The following is a 17,466-nucleotide window of genomic DNA, read 5'->3' on the forward strand; positions in this document are numbered from 1 at the left end:
CAATCCCGTTGCCGGCCCCGGGTCCGGTACGGGGGCAACACTGAGGGTTGCGATCCGTTGCCGGACACGGAAAAAGACAAAAAAACAAAAAAACAAAACAAACAAAAAAAAAAAACATTCAGTCTTTCACTATTAAGTATGATGCTAATTGTGGGATTTTTGTAAATGTCTTTTATCAGGTTGAGGAAGTTCCCTCTATTCCTAGTTTATTGAGAATTTTTATCATGAATGGGTACTGGATTTTGTTAAATGCTTTTTCTGCATTTAATCAAATGACCATGTGGTTTGTCCTATATTCTGTTAATATAGTATATTATACTAATTGATTTTTTGATGTTAAGCCAACCTTATATTCCCACAATAAATTCCACTTGGTCATGGTGTGTATAATCCTTTTTATATGTTACTGGTATTGGTTTGCTAGCATTTTGTTAAAGAATTTTGCATCTGTGTTCACAAGAGATATTGGTCTATAATTTTCTTGTGATATTTTTGTGATACCCTGGCTCTGGTATCTCATTCATTGAATGAGGGGAACTGTTCCCTCCTTCTCTATTTTCTGAAAGAGTTTGTGAAGAATTGTTATTACTTTTTCTTTGAATATTTCATAGAATTTACCAGTGAAGCCTCATGGGAATTTTTGCCCCTGGTCTTTGAGCATGATGGGCATAAGCCTGACTTAAGCTACAACCTAAACTCCACGAAGGCAGGAATTTTTATCTGTCTTCTTCACAGCTGTATCCCTAGTGCCCAGCACATAGTTGGCATTCAATAAATATTGAATGAGTAAATGAATATGGACAGCACACACCACTGGAGCACTTTTGGGTATTACAAACAACAGGAAAGAAGTTCATTTTACCCAGGTGTAAAAAGCAGCTCAATATAGAATTTTTCTTAAAGAAATTAATTTTTAAGACATTTATTAAATTCCTGTAGTAAATATATGATTTCTCTACACTTAAGCATAAAATCAAGTAGCATAAACTTTAATGAATATATTAAGAGGCTATTAATAAATTATATTAAGGTATATTAATAAGAATACGTTATTTATTAAATTATGTTAAAAGTATTTAATAAAGATTTACCCTTAAGGTACCAGAGGATATTTATACCACTACAGGGGGTAAAAACAAACAGATATGCTTCATAGTTGTCCCTATAAGCAGCTGGTGTGGCTGCCCAATGGAAGGGTTTGAGTTCCAACACTTAAGAGTCTAGACCATGATATTAGGAAAATGCAGAGACCCTAAGGCTTTAACCATCTGGTTTTCCTTTTGTTTTTTTTCTTCATATAGTTAATACAGAAGGAATTCCAAGCCTCCCAGCCCAGTGAGAGCCTCATGCAGCTGATGGCCAAGGGGGAGAGTGAAGCCCTCTCTCAGATTTTTGCCGACTTGCACCAGCAGAACCAGTTCAGGTACGTGACTTAAATCAGGCCAGCTTCTGACATTCCTTTCTGCAGCCCAGATGGTCTGGGCTGGGAGAGCCAGAAACCAAGCAAGTTGGTTAATGAACACAGGGAGGGGGCATGAAATACTGCCACTCAGTATCCAGTCTTTATCCTTGACTCAGGGCAACCTTTTCCCAGTTCCCTTTGCCTTATTCTCCTTCTCCATACAGCAAGCACGGTAGGCTTAACTCCAGAGGAGAAATTTTACAGAAAGTAAAAGTAACTCTCCAGAAATGAGAATTAGTTAGTAACACAGCAGAAAAGCAAAGCCTAATTTCTAATCCAGTTCCTAGTGCTACAGAGAAATAACCAAAACATTGCTTAAAACATCATCTGCTGGGCCGGCCCGTGGCTCACTCGGGAGAGTGCGGTGCTGATAACACCAAGGCCCCGGGTTCGGATCCCATATAGGGATGGCCGGTTCGCTCACTGGCTGAGCGTGGTGCTGACAACACCAAGTCAAGGGTTAAGATCCCCTTACCGGTCATCTTTTTTAAAAAAAAAAAAAACATCATCTGCTTATTGGGTTCATTTACCTATTTGCCTGACCTCTGCTTGGACTCAATGGAGTTTCTGGGGTTGTTTTCCAAATGTATAATCTGTTCTTGAAAGCTCCATGGTACAGACCTATCTTCTCCGTGACTGAGGAAATGTCCCTGTATGTACAGATGACTTAGTGTTTAGTCTTTTTTTTTTTTTCTTAAAGATGACTGGTAAGGGGATCTTAACCCTTGACTTGGTGTTGTCAGCACCATGCTCTCCCAAGTGAGCTAATTGGCCATCCCTATATAGGGATCCGAACAGTGTTGAGTCTTAAGACTGCTCGGTACAAGGAAGACAGGAATTGAGAGCACTTTGACCAGAGGGTACCACAATTGGCATACCCAGTCCCAGATAAAGTGGGGTTCAGGGTCCTAGTGCATCTTATTTGTGGTTTAAAAGAAATGGGAGAACAGAAATAAGTTCGTAAATGTAACCAGGATAGAAAAATGAGTGTGTCGGAGAGTATATTTTTGCCATAACAGAAAAAAGTTTGACCTGCTCAGAAGCAGAATGAATCACCTCTCCTTCTGAGCTCTGGCAGTAAACTGAAAACCAGGACAGCTCAGAGGAGGCAATCTCTATAGTGGTTAAGAGCTCATGTAGACCTGGGCCCAAGTCACCGCTCTGATTGCACCCTTGAGCATATTGCTTAACTTTTCTGGGCCTTAGTTTTCAGATCTGTAAAATGGAAATGATGATAGTGCCAGCCTCATCCAGATATTGTCAGGATTAAATAAGTTCATATGCATCAAGTACTTAGCACACTCCTCGGCAGATTTAGAGGCAAGTATAAGTAAGCTCTCAATAAATATTAACTTGTATTATTAACTTTAACTTGGGCTGGAGGTAGAAAAATATTAATACAAGTTAATCTGTTGCCCAGATTATATACTGAACATATTCTGGAGATCATCACTCTATATATCATACAGATATCTGTAATTAAGGAATTTCTGGATAAGATGTCACATTGCTGAGCTAGAGGGTGCTGGACTCTAACAAAGCAAGATATTTTGAAGCAACTTTTTGTCAAAATATTAAATCATTGATGTTTTGATTACATACTGTTTGAAGGACAGCTTTGCTTATATCTCAATAGCCACAACTCAGTCACACGGCCACACCTGGCTGCAAGGGAGGCTGGGAAATGCATTCTCCATTTTGCATAGCCATGCGCCCAGCACCAGATGAGGTGCCCTACCCCTGAGGGACTGGGGAAGAAGGGTTACTGGGGGACAATTGGCAACCTGGCACAGACAGCTTTTAATATTTCCAGAAGGTCAGAGAAAGCTAAGACCTGAAGGAGAAATAAGCAATAGCCAGATAAAGGGTAGAGAAGGGCCGGGCAGGTCAAGGGAACAAATAGGTGGGAGGCTGAGGCTTCACCGGAGGAAGAAGCTTGTTGAGTTTAAAGAAGGGGAAGGAAGGCCAGTGGGGAAGAGTGGGTAGTGATGGAAGAGAACAGGTAGAAATGGGCAGAGGTCAAGCCAGGCAGGGCCTGGGAAGCTACACGAAGGAATTTAGATCAAGTGTAAAGGGAGCTTTAGCAGCATCTTAAACAGGGAAGTGACATGATCCAATTTACATTTTGAAAAGGTCATGCTAGCTCTTGTGTGACAGTTGATTTGAAGGGAGGGAGAAGAGACGTGGAGAGACTGGCTAGGAAGCTATGGCAACCTACTCTGGGGTTGGGGGTGAGGCTTAATTTTTGCTTCGCTCTTATCTTAATAATTTGCTTTGTACAGACATTTAATTCCCAGAATGAAGCCCTGAGTGATGATTTTTTTCCCCTCACTCAGGCAGATTCTAGTCTGGTTGCAATTATTATTAGTTTCTGTACATTGACAACAACCTGCAACTTAACAGCAAGTAAAATGAATGGTTGACATACAGAACTGAACAAGAGGAGGCACACCCCTCCTCCTCAGCAAAATCAGCAGCACTGGCTCTGCTCCACACCTCCCCCCATCCCACCTTCCCCTTCCCTGTTTTGTCTTCTGGAACTTTAATATACGTCACACCCACCCAGTATAGACACAGCTGGCCTTTTTCATATTTATATCTGTCTCTAAAGCTTTTGCATCAGGAAAAATACAACCAGGAACAACATTTGAAATATGGGTTTAATGATCTATTCGTTTACTTCTACCTTTATTTCCTTGATCCTGAAGTGGCTGGAGTTCCAGGAGCAGCAAAAAGATGGAGACCAACAAGGACAGCTCAGGTAAGAGGGCACAGGGCACCTATGCCTCAGAGAACGTTCTGCTCTGCAGATGTAGGAATAAGATCCCCTCCAGCTCTTCATCCCAACTTTCCTAGTGCTGCATCCCTGATAGTTTGAATTCCTATAGGCTCTTTGGCCATCATAGTCAATTTGGCACCAAGCCCTACCAATTTCTTTCTTTGAAATGTTTCTTATATTCTTTACTTCATTTCTACTTCCACAGTTCCTAACCTAGCCCAGCCCTTCTCACCTTAAGCCTGCAGTAATCTTCCACTAGTTCATTCATTCATTCATTCAGAAACAAGTACTGAGTGCTTTGTAAGTGCCAGTCACTGTGGTAGGCTTTGGGGTTACCATGCATAAAGACACAGAGCCCTCTTCAAAGAGTTTAAAATGTGGTGGAGTCAGATGGGTAAATTCCAAAATTACAAAACCTCTCCTTCCAGGCAACATTTAAAGCTCATGCCTGGGGGTGCCAAAGGAGCACAAAGAAGGGGATCCCTCCCTTCTCCCAGGAAGCTGGCCCAGTAGCTGTGGTTTCTGAACTGAGTCACAGAGGGTGAATACAGGTGAGCAGGTGGAAGCAGAAGAGGCAAGGCATTCCAGGTAGAAAAGACAGAGTCTGTGTGAGGCAGTGTGGCACATTCTGGAAAAAGCAGCCAGTTTCCTATTTCCAAGTTCTAGTTCACCCCAAATCCATCATTGTGGCCCTGCATAAACTTCATCTTACCCACCTCACTTTCTCTGCAGGAGCCCCCTGCCTCATCATTTTCTGCCCAAATCTTCTGCTCCAGTCAGACCTTAGCTATCCTGCCCCACACCTCCTTAATCCTCCTTGCTCCCTTCCCCCAATGCTTCACTCTAAATCCTACCTGTCCTACTGAATCCTACACCTGACAACACCTTCCTGCCCAGACTAATCTTTCCTTGGTCTTAACCTGTCCTGCATTATTCTCTAGTTGTTTCTACAGTTTTAAGGCTTATTTCTTCGATGAATACTAAATTGTTCTCATGCCTCTGAATTAGCACAGGGCTGGGAACACAACGGGAGTCCAATAAATATCCATATACCATAACACTAATAAATTATTTCTCCATATTGTCTCAGGAGGCAGCCAGAATATCACGTTATAAGATAACTGGAAATTTAGAAGAGGTTGTAGATCCCGAGAGAGCTCTGCTAACTTTCATCCCAAGTGGGGATTACAAACTCATATGTCTGCAGGTGGTATAAATGGGTAAAGCTCTCAGTGACTTGGTTAGAAGAAATGTTTTACTTTTCTCTAACCTCTGTTATAAGTAAAACAGCAGGGCCGGCCCGGTGGCGCACTGCTACAGTGCGCCGCTTGGGAGCAGGGCAGCGCTCCCGCCGAGGGTTCGGATCCCACATACAGACCGGTTCGCGCTCACTGGTTGAGTGAGGGGCGGGCGCAGCACCGAGGGTTGCGATCCCATTGCCGGTCCTGGTCCGGTACGGGCGCGACACTGAGGGTTGCGGTCTGTTGCCGGACACGAAAAAAGACAAAAAAAAAAAAAGGAAAAATAAATAAATAAATAAATAGGGCCGGCCCGGTGGCGCACTGCTGTAGTGCGCCGCTTGGGAAGCGTGGCCGCGCTCCCGCCGAGGGTTCGGATCCCACATACAGACCGGTTCCCACTCACTGGCTGAGCGAGGCGCAGGAGCAGCACCGAGGGTTGCGATCCCGTTGCTGGTCCCGGTCCGGTACGGGGGCGACACTGAGGGTTGCGATCCGTTGCCGGACACGGAAAAAGACAAAAAGGAAAAAAAAAATAAGTAAAACAACAGCTAGCAGGTGACATTTGCTTTCAGCATTGAAGAGACAATACTAGGGAGAGGTGGGGACAGTGGCAATGAGAAAGTGAAGATTTCAATTTTTAAAAAATTCTTAAATCAATTTTAAAAGGCATGATGTACATACAATAAAATATTTTATTTTAAAATAAAATATTAAGTGTGCAGTTTGATGAGTTTGACAATGTTTGCACATTGTAACCTCTGCACCAATAAAGATATAGAACATTTTCATCATGCCAAAAGTCTCCTTTTTGCTAGGGGCCAGTTGAAGATTCAATTAAGGCTTTGATTAATTGTTGATGTACTGAAACAGAGGCCTGATGTTGCCAGATACTCTGATTTTTCTGAGAGGAGCCAAAAGTCTGGATTTTTTTATGACATAGCCTCCGCACATGAAAAAATGAAAGCACACTATAGGCCAACACTTAGCAGGCAAACAAAACCTATCTGCAAACCCCATTCAGCCTGGAGGCTGCTAGCTCACAACCCTGTTCTAAATGGGAGAGCAGAGCTGCTGCTGCCCCACATTTTCTCCAAGTCTATGAATGCTTTCTCATGTTATGCGACTGATGACATAATGGTGACTCACTTCAAACACACACACACGTACACACTCAAAACATACCCCATGAGATTAGGGTTTATGAAAATACAATAGAGAATATTTCAAACTTATTTCTGGGACTTGTGAGAATAGCTGGAATTTCAGGGTCATGGGATATCTTGCATCATGGGAGCTACCACTCCCAAAATGTCCCTAGGCTGATTTCCATTGTTGGGAAAATATAGGAAAACGGTCAGGGCCCCTCACATGTTCAGGATCTTGCCGAGCATTTGCTGTGAACAGGTTGTGTTTGGGCAGCGTTAGTGTGCCTGCGGGGCGCCGCGATTTGGCTGGCGTTTTCGGAGTGGGTATGCTTTCCAACCCAGGCTCCCAAGGAACATTTTGCCGGTTACCCAGCTCATAGACCTAAGTGTGGAAAGTCTGGGGACCCAGCCTGGCGTGTGAGGGGTCTGGGGACCCAGCCTGGCATGTGAAGGTTTTGTGACCCAATCTGGACAATGGGCTTGAGGGGTCTGTAAGCTCCAGACCCGGCCCTAGCTCGATAATTGGCCCAGTCGGCAGGATTCCAACATTAGCCCGAGCCTAACAATTGGCATAGTCAGCAGGATTACCAGCTGGTAAAAGAGCCCAACTGGCATGGTCGTGTAGCTTTACATCCATTAACCATCCTGGTTTGTCCTCTGGACTCTCTTTTCATGGGGCCAGGTAGTGCACCCTCTCGGTTTGGAAGGACAGTTATACCCCAGCCTCTTGGAGCTTTTGGATGAAAAGAGAGAGCTACAGTTGGACCAACCAGGGGCCCAAAGCTTACCTGTGTAGCTCAATCTTTCACCTCCCCATCAGCGGGTAGTGTGGCCAAATTTTGATTGCAGTGCTTCCCAAGCTTTAGTATGCAGTCCCCTGTGGATCTTGTTAGAATGCAGATTGGAATCCATCAGTTCTGGGTAAGCTTGAGATAGTGCATTTCTTTTTTTTTTTTTTCCTTTTTTGTCTTTTTTCGTGTCCGGCAACGGATTGCAACCCTCAGTGTCGCGCCCGTACCGGACCGGGACCAGCAACGGGATCGCAACCCTCGGTGCTGCACCCGCACCTCGCTCAGCCAGTGAGCAGGAACCGGTCTGTATGTGGGATCCGAACCCTCGGCGGGAGCGCCACCGCACGTAATAACTTCGTATAGCATACATTATACGAAGTTATCGCTCAATCTTTCACCTCCCCATCAGCGGGTAGTGTGGCCAAATTTTGATTGCAGTGCTTCCCAAGCTTTAGTATGCAGTCCCCTGTGGATCTTGTTAGAATGCAGATTGGAATCCATCAGTTCTGGGTAAGCTTGAGATAGTGCATTTCTTTTTTTTTTTTTTCCTTTTTTGTCTTTTTCGTGTCCGGCAACGGATTGCAACCCTCAGTGTCGCGCCCGTACCGGACCGGGACCAGCAACGGGATCGCAACCCTCGGTGCTGCACCCGCACCTCGCTCAGCCAGTGAGCAGGAACCGGTCTGTATGTGGGATCCGAACCCTCGGCGGGAGCGCCACCGCACTCCCAAGCGGTGCACTGTAGCAGTGCACCACCGGGCCGGCCCGAGATAGTGCATTTCTAACACCTCCCAGAAGATGCCAAAGGTGCTGGGCTGCAGGCCACCCTATGAGCAGCCCTTGGAGCTTTTGACCTTTTTTGACCTTTGACCAAGAACGGGCTCTGGCTTAAGGCTTTCTGGGTTCAAGGCCGTTGCCAGTTAGCTTGCTGAATCTCCTGATCCTTTTACTGGCACTGTCTTGCCCACGTGATATAGTAGTAAGAACATTGGCTCTGGAGCTGGGCTTCCTGGCTTTAAATTCTGACTCTATCTCCTCATTATGTGACTATCAGTCAGTTGCTTAACCTTTCTGGGTCTCAGATTCCTCGTCCATTGGTAAAATGGGGATTATGGCTGCACTGAGCTCACAGAGTTGTTGTGAGGATCAAAGGAGCATGAATGCACGCAATTGTTTGGAATGGTGCCTGGCACATGACAAGCACAACGCCCCCCCCCCCCAAAATCTGAGTGCTCTGTGAACCAGAGTACAAACAAACGCATTTCTTTTCTTGACCTAGAGAAAGATATTCCCTATGAAGACAGCATCCCTTGCACCCGCGACCTCAGCTGGAGAGATTCGTTCACTTATGGAGAGTGGGAAAGAGAAAACCCCTCTGGGCCACAGCCCCTCTCCCTTCTCGGCACTCTGGCAGCCTCCACTGGGCCACAGCTGGCCCCACCCATAGGTGCGGTGATGGGATTAATGACTGCCTTCATGGGATAGTCTTGGAGTTTCACCACAGGGCTGGGTTCAGGTCCTGGGGTCTTGAGGGTGATTCCAGAAAGCTGTGGGTAGGAATTGGGGCAGACTGGCCACAGCAACCTCCACCTCTTTTTCCTGCCCTGTTCTTCTCTACCTCCAACTGGGCTGAGTGAAACCCTGAAGTGTGGCACCTCCAATGTCCCTAGAGTTCCTGCAACTGGCTCTGAAGGGACAGAGACTAGAATGGCACCGCTGTAGCCAGACTCTTGCTGTGTGGGAAGGTGTGAGGAGCAACCTCTGGGGAATCCCTGTGTGCTCTTCCCCCTTTTCCTTCCCTAGAACTCGGCATGCCTTCTTGCTGCTGGGGCTGGGGTGCAGAGAGGGAGAAGGAGACAGACTAGGAGGGCTGGAGTGGGGATCAAACTTTCCCAGTGTCCCAGCCCTTCCCTCCCTTCCCTCTCTTCCTCTCCAAGTCTCATCCATCCATCCATCCATTCATTTAACAAACATTGGTGAAGTCCTTTCTATATGCCCTGTCTGACCAGAGACAGATTCCTAAAGAAAATAAGGGTGGTCTATGTTTTCTAAAGGAAAATATTAATAAATCATTAAAACTTATAAGATATCTGTTATTTATTAGTTGACAATTTTAAAAATTAGGTGCCCACAGAAGAGCTCTTCAGGTAATTTATATCCTGTTGAACACTTTTCTCTCCTGCATCCACAGGAAGTTCTATATGAGCCTTCCTTTCACACTGGGCAGAATCTATGCAGCCCTTGCCAAGGCCACTCTGCAGCATTCGGCTTCCAAAGGATACTATCTGGATGGAGGGGAGGAGAAAGCTGCAACTAAGAGAAAACCAGAACCCTCTCCCTGTGACAACACAGACTTTCCTTATTATAGCTGTGCACAACTTCGTGTCCCCACCCTCACTCCACCACCACAGCATGGCCTGGACAGAGAGACGGAGGGAAGGAACAAAAGGGAAGCAGGGCCAGAGGAGAGGTGGAAAAGAGCAAAATGCAGGTGGGGAGGAAGGTGGTGGGAGGAAGTCAGAGGAGTGGTAACAGAAGGAAGCAGAAGAGACTGGGGAGAAAAGATGAAGAGGACAAGAGAAGAAATACATCGCCAAGAGATGCCTCACCAAGCTTCTATTTATCTAATTTAAAACTTGAAAGTAAAGCCACAAACCAAAACCAGAAATGTGTTTTCTTCTCTGCTCAGACCACTCTGGACAAGTACAAGGCCATATCACTTCAGTTTCCCTCTTTGCTGTTTTTCCTGCTGGTCCCTCTCTTCTGCTTCAAACTCTATGCCTCCTTCCTTAGCCTGTTCCCTGACCTGGACTTACTAGCCCAGCCCTGGTGTTCCAGATAGAGGTTTCGGTTGAGGCTGATGAAGGGTTCCTATGGGAGGAAGACAAGGTGTGTAAGGTAGGGTGAATTTCCTTTTGTGTTCAAACTTCCTAAATTTTCTATTGCCTCAGCTCTACAAACATGAGCTCAATGTCCTTTGCATATAACACCCCCTTGAAATGCTGACATACCTTGCTAGTACTTATGAAATTAGCAACTCCAGAGAGAGTAGAAGCAGGCTCAACGTATAGGTAAATCAGAGGTTCACAAATTAGAGATTAAGAGAGGCACTAAGGAGTGTCTGTCGGATGGCCCATGGACAGGCCTTTTTGTTTAAAATGCACAATATTTCACATTCAATTAAAATAAGACTATGGGGCTGGCCTGTGGCTCACTCGGGAGAGTGCGGTGCTGATAACACCAAGGCCCCGGGTTCGGATCCCGTATAGGGATGGCCGGTTTGCTCACTGGCTGAGCGTGGTGCTGACAACACCAAGTCAAGGGTTAAGATCCCCTTACCAGTCATCTTTTAAAAAAATAAAATAAAATAAAATAAGACTACGAGTATTTCAAAAAAGCTGCTCAATCTCCAATTGGAAAGGGTTTTTAGATGTTCGCTTTGATTTAGGATATCCTGGGAGGGTCTTTTTAAAACTTCACAGAGGTGGTTTTCAGACTGAAATGGTTGTCAAGGGCTAAACTATAAGTTCTTGTATAACTATCACTCCAAGGTTGAGTTATATCCTTACTCTTGGTGATTTCAGTATCCACAAAGATGATCCTTCCCATACCCCGGTTGATGTTCCCTGAACTCCTGACCTCTAATAATACTGTTCTTGGGCCGGCCCGGTGGCGTACTGGATAAGTGCGCCGCTTGGGAAGCGCGGCAGCGCTCCCGCCCGAGGGTTCGGATCCCACATACAGACCGGTTCCCGCTCACTGGCTGAGCGAGGCGCGGGAGCAACACCGAGGGTTGCGATCCCGTTGCCGGTCCCCGGTCCGGTACGGGGGCAACACTGAGGGTTGCAATCCATTGCCAGACACGGAAAAAGACAAAAAAAAAAAAAAATACTGTTCTTCACCCTCCTCAGCCACTTACTCCCTGATTTTACCCTTGATTTTGTCACTAATAACTGCACCTACCTCATTTTTACCACTCTCTAGCAATATACCACCTCCTATCAATTCTGAGTCCAATAGTCCTACAATCTATTGCTCCTACCAGGTTTTCACTATCCCTCTCTCTCCTCATTTCCTCATTTCCCTCCCTTTCAGCCTAGATTCCCTGATCAATCATTATTATTATTATTATTATTATTATTATTATTATTATTATTATTATTATTATTATTATTATTATTATTATTATTATTATTATTATTATTATTATTATTATTATTATTATTATTATTATTATTATTATTATTATTATTATTATTATTATTATTATTATTATTATTATTATTATTATTATTATTATTATTATTATTATTATTATTATTATTATTATTATTATTATTATTATTATTATTATTATTATTATTATTATTATTATTATTATTATTATTATTATTATTATTATTATTATTATTATTATTATTATTATTATTATTATTATTATTATTATTATCACTATCACTCCCTTACATGCACCTTCAACACTTTGTGTCTCTTTCACTTTCTTCTGTTCACTTGGCTAAATCCAGCTCTCCATCAACTCCATGCCTGCACCATGCTGCTGAAATTGCCTGGAGAAAACCACATGACATACTCACCAGTCTCACCTTAAAGTCATCATCACAAGGCTCAAGAGTGTCCTTCATGCTGCCTGGAAATCTTCCTACATTCCCCTGGTCTGTTCACTCTGCTGAATGGTTATTTCACACCTTTCAAACCACCAGTGCCTCCTGATGATCCAGCTTTCCATTTTTTTTAATGAATTTTACACCTTTATTATTATTATTTTAAATATACAATGTAGTTGATTTTCATGTCCCTTTACCCATTCCTCCCTTCCCGCTCTCCCCCCTCCCACCCATCAACATCATATCTGTTCACTTGTCTTAAGTTCAAGGAATTGTGATTGTTCTTCCCCACCCCACGCCCCGCTTTCCATTTCTCTGACAACATAGTAGCAATTGAAAGAGAACTCCAAGCTCTCACCACCATATCTACCAGTAACCTAGAACCAGACCGATAGATTCTGGCTTCTCTCCTTGTTACTATGGAAGAACTGTCCACACTCCAGCTTTCCCCCCTTTGTGCCAAGTCCCATCTCATCTCACCTACCCAATGAGGTTGCACAAGCAACTCTCCCTTCTATTCCCTATGTCATCGATTTGATCTTCACTACTAGATATTTCCCATCAGCAACAAACACATTGGTATTTCTCCTAAACATACTGTTATTTCTTCCCTTTGAAAACATAACAAAATAAAACAGAACTTCTCTTGGCTCCTCTGCCTTCTCTGTTCCACTTTTCTCCTACTTTTATAGTAAACTCCTTGAAAGGGTTTCCAATTTCTTGTCTCTCTTTCTCTCTTGAACCCCTCCAATCAGCTTTTTGCATCCACTACCACACCAAAACCTGTCAAAGATCCCCACACTGCTAAAGCCCATGGCCAACCACCGTCAGCAGCATGCAACATATATGGTTATTCCTTTCTCCTTGGAAAACTTTCTTCACTTGGCTTCTAGGACATTCTCCTGGATTTCTTCTTCTTTCATTGGCTTTTCTTCTCCCTTCCTTTGCCAGTTCATCCTCATTAACACCTCTCTACCATCTCCAAATATTAGAAATTTCCAGAACTCACTCCCTGGGTCTCTTCTAATGAAAACACATGGCTTTCATACCACATGTATACCAATTACTCCCAAATTTCTATCTCTAGTCCAGACCACTGTGAACTCCAGAGATACATACCCAACTGCTTACTTAACATCTCCATTTTAATGTCTAATGGGCACCTCAACATGTCCAAAAGTAATCTCTTTATATTATCCCTCATAACTTGCTCTCCCCAAAGTCTTCTCCATCCTAGTAAGTGGCAGCTCCATTTTTCCAGTTACTCAAAGCCTTGGAGTCATCCTTGATTCATCTCTTTCTCTCCACCCCAGTTCCAATCCATCAAGAAATTCTTACAAAGTGCTTTCAAAATATATTCAAAATCTGACACTTCTCACCACTTCCACTGCTACCACCCTGAACCAAACCATTATTATCACTCACCTGGATTGTTGCAAAAGCCTCCTAATACACTCCCTGTTTCTAACCTTACCCCTTTCAATCTAATGTGATCCTTTTAAAATCTTAGATAATGTCACTTCTCTGCTCAAAAGCTTCCAATGGCTTCCCATATGTATTAGTTAGGGTAATGCTAGCTCTGTAAGAGATAAATCCCAATATATCAAAGGCATAAAATAACTAATAGAAGTTTTACATCTCATTCACAAAAAGTCCAAAAAGGATATTCCTGGTGAATGGCTCTTTAACAGAAACCCGGGCTCCTTGTGTCTCTACCATCTGCAATTCATGGCTTCTAGGGTTGTCACAGAGAGAGAAAGATCTTGGAGAATTGCACATGGAAGGTGTCTATGGCCATGACTGGAAGTTGTGTCCATTATTTTTGCCCTCCTTCCTTTGGTCAGAACTCAGTTGTAAGCAACACTGCAAGGGAGGTTGGGAAATGTAGTCTAGCTGGGATCATCCTGTGAGATTGGTAAATAGCCAGTCTGGTATATATATTCACCACAGTTTGGTAAACAGCCAGTCTCTTCCACACCGTCTCATTTTAGCTTTAGTAAAAGCTAAAGTCCTTGCAATGGCCTAAAGGCCCTACACAGTGTCCCTCTACCTCTGTCCCCATCCCTGCCACTGCTTCTCTGACCTCAAGTCCTCGACTCTCCTCACTGCTATACTCCAGCCACACTGGCTTCAGCTGCTCCTCAAACACTCCAAACCTCCTCAAACACTCCAAACATGCTCCCTGCTCATGGACTTTCCCTTGCTGTTCCCTTTTCCTGGAATGCTCTTCACTATTTTCAGGTGTTTACTCACATTACCTTCTCATTAGCCTTCCCTGGCCATGCTTTCTAAGACAGCAACACCATTCCTGATAGTCCCGACACTCCCTGTTTTCCTTCCCTACCTTATCTTACTCCTTAGCACCTATCACCACCTCTCATTCTACATATTTCGTTTTTTTTATCTTGTTTACGAGCTGTCTCATCTACCTCTATGTACATCACGAGTTTGACACATTTTGTTCACTGCTGTATCCCCAGGGACTAGACCAGTGTCTGGCTCACCAGAAACACTCAGTACTTTCATTTGTGGAGTGAATGTTCAGTAGCATCATGTAAGCAGAGCTGGGATGCTTGGAGAAGAACATCGCCTTTCTTTGGTCAATACCATCATGCCTACCATAAGTAGTCCCTCAGTGCTTCTCTCAGAGACAGAATCCAGGGATGGATGGCCTTGGGTGCAACTGATGGTGACATTTCTTATATGTGTCACCCCTCAAATCCTTTTTCTCTTACACCTACTTTCTAACCTTGGGACTCCCATGAGACCTAATCAGCTATTCTCTCCTCAGAAAACTCATCTGTCCTCAGGGCTCTATCAGCTGCCTCCTGGCCAAGGACCCCTCTCCTAAGTATCTTCTCCAGCCTATTAGCTCTTTCATTTGTAGATGTTCTGCCGTCACTTAGACTTATCATGTCTCAAACTCAACTTGTTTCCCTCATCTTCCATGCATCTAGCTCATTCTCGCAGTCTCCCATAATAATAATAATAATAAATTTTTTTTTTTAAAAACTTAATTTTTGAGTGCTCCCTTTTCATTTCTTTCAACCAAGTGGTCATTAAGTCCAGAACTTGTTATTTGCACTTTTAAAAGGTCTCTCGTCTATAAGGGTTCTGTTCCATTTCCCTTGCCTTTGCTAGGTCAGACCCTTATCCACAGGGAATCTCAGGGTGGGAGGACCCCATCATTGGCAGAGTCTCACTACCTGTGTAGTCTTTACTAAGACACTTCCAGGATGGGGACTCTTCCACTAGGCTGTAGTTCCTTGAAGGCAGGCATGATGTCTTATTGATGATGGGTTCACCAGCACCCAGCAAAGTGCCCGACTTCATGGAGGCATTTTCAAAACAGTTTTTGAAATGATACCTCCTGAGGCACTTGTTCTGTAATTAATTCTTACTAGAAGATGTGCCTCCCTTTCACCCTCTGTCTTTCAATCTCATTCCAACCCCCACATAGGCACAAGCTTAGAAACTTCCAAGGAAGACCCACAATTTCCATTGCCATCAGCTCAGGTTCCTCAGATTATCAAAACCTTCCTTACCTATTGAAACTTAACAGCTGTGCTTTCCCTTCATGACTCTTTTTGACTCCCTCGTCCCTGATCTGGCCTGGGAATTTACCTCCCACTCTGTCCCCCACTTGCCCTTGTTCCTGTTACTCCTCTTGCTGAGCCCTCTCTGGCTACCAGGATGGTCACTGACCCTCCTTTGTCTGAACACCTGAAGCATTAGTTGTCAACCTTTAATTTTGTCATTTAAAGGTAAACTAGCTTGCTTTGTATTTAACTCTTTCATGAGCTTACTACTTGTGTCAACTGGATTTTAAACTACAGAGGCTTTATGTGCTAAAAACTCAGCAGGTTTATATTCCAACTGTATTGAAAATATAGTAGCCTTCATTTAATACTTGTTTTAAATTCATCACATGAAAATGAAAAACTGAATAACTTCCTGTGTTCCTCTTAAACTAGGGACATGCAATGGGTTCCACCCATTCAGTTCACTTAACATTATTGAAAGAAAGTGAGCCGAGAGGCCAGGTACGGATCAAACTTTATTAAAGGAAAAGAATCTGCCAGCTGTGCCCAAAGTGGGGGACAGCCCAGGGCTGCCCTCAAAAAGGAGGACAGCACAAGGTGTGGGGGTGGCAGAGCTTACATAGGGCGCCAGGGGCTGGCTGATACCATCAAGGAGGGGCATTATGCTAATGTGGAAACTATGCCACCAGGGTGAAGAACTGCGCCCTTGCAGAAGCAAAAGGGTTTCTGTTTAAGTCATGAGGCTTCTCCTAAAGGGAAGGGGGGCAGGGGCTTGGTGCTGGAGCGGAAGACAGGGCCAGCGCTATTTTGTGCTTATTGTGTGCACAATGGCGCCGGTCACGTCCAAGATCCATCAATTATTGAATACCTACTTATTCTTTTTTTTTTTTTTTTTTTTTTTAAAGGACCGGTAAGGGGATCTTAACCCTTGACTTGGTGTTGTCAGCACCATGCTCAGCCAGTGAGCGAACCGGCCATCCCTATATGGGATCCGAACCCATGGCCTTGGTGTTATCAGCACCGCACTCTACCGAATGAGCCACGGGCCGGCCCGAATACCTACTTATTCTGACTTGGGCAGTAAGCTCAGAGCTGCAGATACAAAAATGAACAAGCAGATCCCTACCCTGTTGCTAAGTCTAGAGGAGGACAGATGGGTAAGCAGTGTTTTAAAGCAAAATTCGGCAGTGTACTGAAACTACAAAGAAGCGCTATAAAGGCAAATAAGGGAAGAATTATGATGTTCGGGGGAGTCGGGAAAGGCTTCTCCAGCTAAATCTGAACCGGGACTTCTACAGGCTTTCACAAGACGGAGAATCAGGAAAGCGCACTTATTCCAGGCGGAGGAAGTCACAGGATGAAGAAAGACCTTAAGGTGATGAAAGGACAGGCTTTTAGGAAACGCCCAGATGATGGTGGCCCAGGCGCACGGGGTGGAAGAGTGGGAGATGAAGCTGAAAGACACACTGTAGCCAAGAGTGAAGAGCCTCCGGTAGACACCATATCAGGGCGGCGGCGCTGAAGGGAAGGAAGTCGGGATTGTTCACTACAGTCGGTGACTGATACGGTCGGATTAATGCCGCCCTGAGGGCTCGCGGACAAGAAGATAACTAGCGGGATAATCCAGGAAGCCGCTGGAGGCAGAGTCACGCGCTGTGAATGGGGACGTGGCGGCCACACAGCCGCGCCCACACGCCGCCCGGAGTAGGGGGCTGGGACCGGCCATCTCCACAGGCTCCGGGACCAGAGTTGGGCGGGAATCCGGCCCACGCAACTCGGCGCGCTCGCGGGGACGTGGCGCTTTCCAGCCAATCCCGGCTACGCGATTGTGGGACCAATGGCTGCCCGGGGAAGCCATGCGTCAGCGGCGGGTGTGTCGGT

At 44.7% G+C, this 17,466-nt stretch overlaps 1 protein-coding gene across 1 annotated transcript in view; it reads left to right on the forward strand.

Moving 5' to 3' along the window:
• Window positions 1–9,283, forward strand: part of FAM71F1 (family with sequence similarity 71, member F1) — a 20,153-nt gene extending 10,870 nt beyond the window's left edge. The window contains exons 4-7 of the mRNA XM_008585394.1: window positions 1,302–1,423; window positions 4,186–4,223; window positions 8,698–8,865; window positions 9,222–9,283. Coding sequence (XP_008583616.1) covers window positions 1,302–1,423; window positions 4,186–4,223; window positions 8,698–8,865; window positions 9,222–9,283 — 390 coding nt within the window. The remainder of the gene's footprint in view (window positions 1–1,301; window positions 1,424–4,185; window positions 4,224–8,697; window positions 8,866–9,221) is intronic.
• The last annotated feature ends 8,183 nt before the right edge of the window (window positions 9,284–17,466 follow it).

The sequence above is a fragment of the Galeopterus variegatus genome, unplaced genomic scaffold (assembly GCF_000696425.1).
Source record: "Galeopterus variegatus unplaced genomic scaffold, G_variegatus-3.0.2 Scaffold3550, whole genome shotgun sequence".
Lineage (NCBI taxonomy): Eukaryota > Metazoa > Chordata > Mammalia > Dermoptera > Cynocephalidae > Galeopterus > Galeopterus variegatus.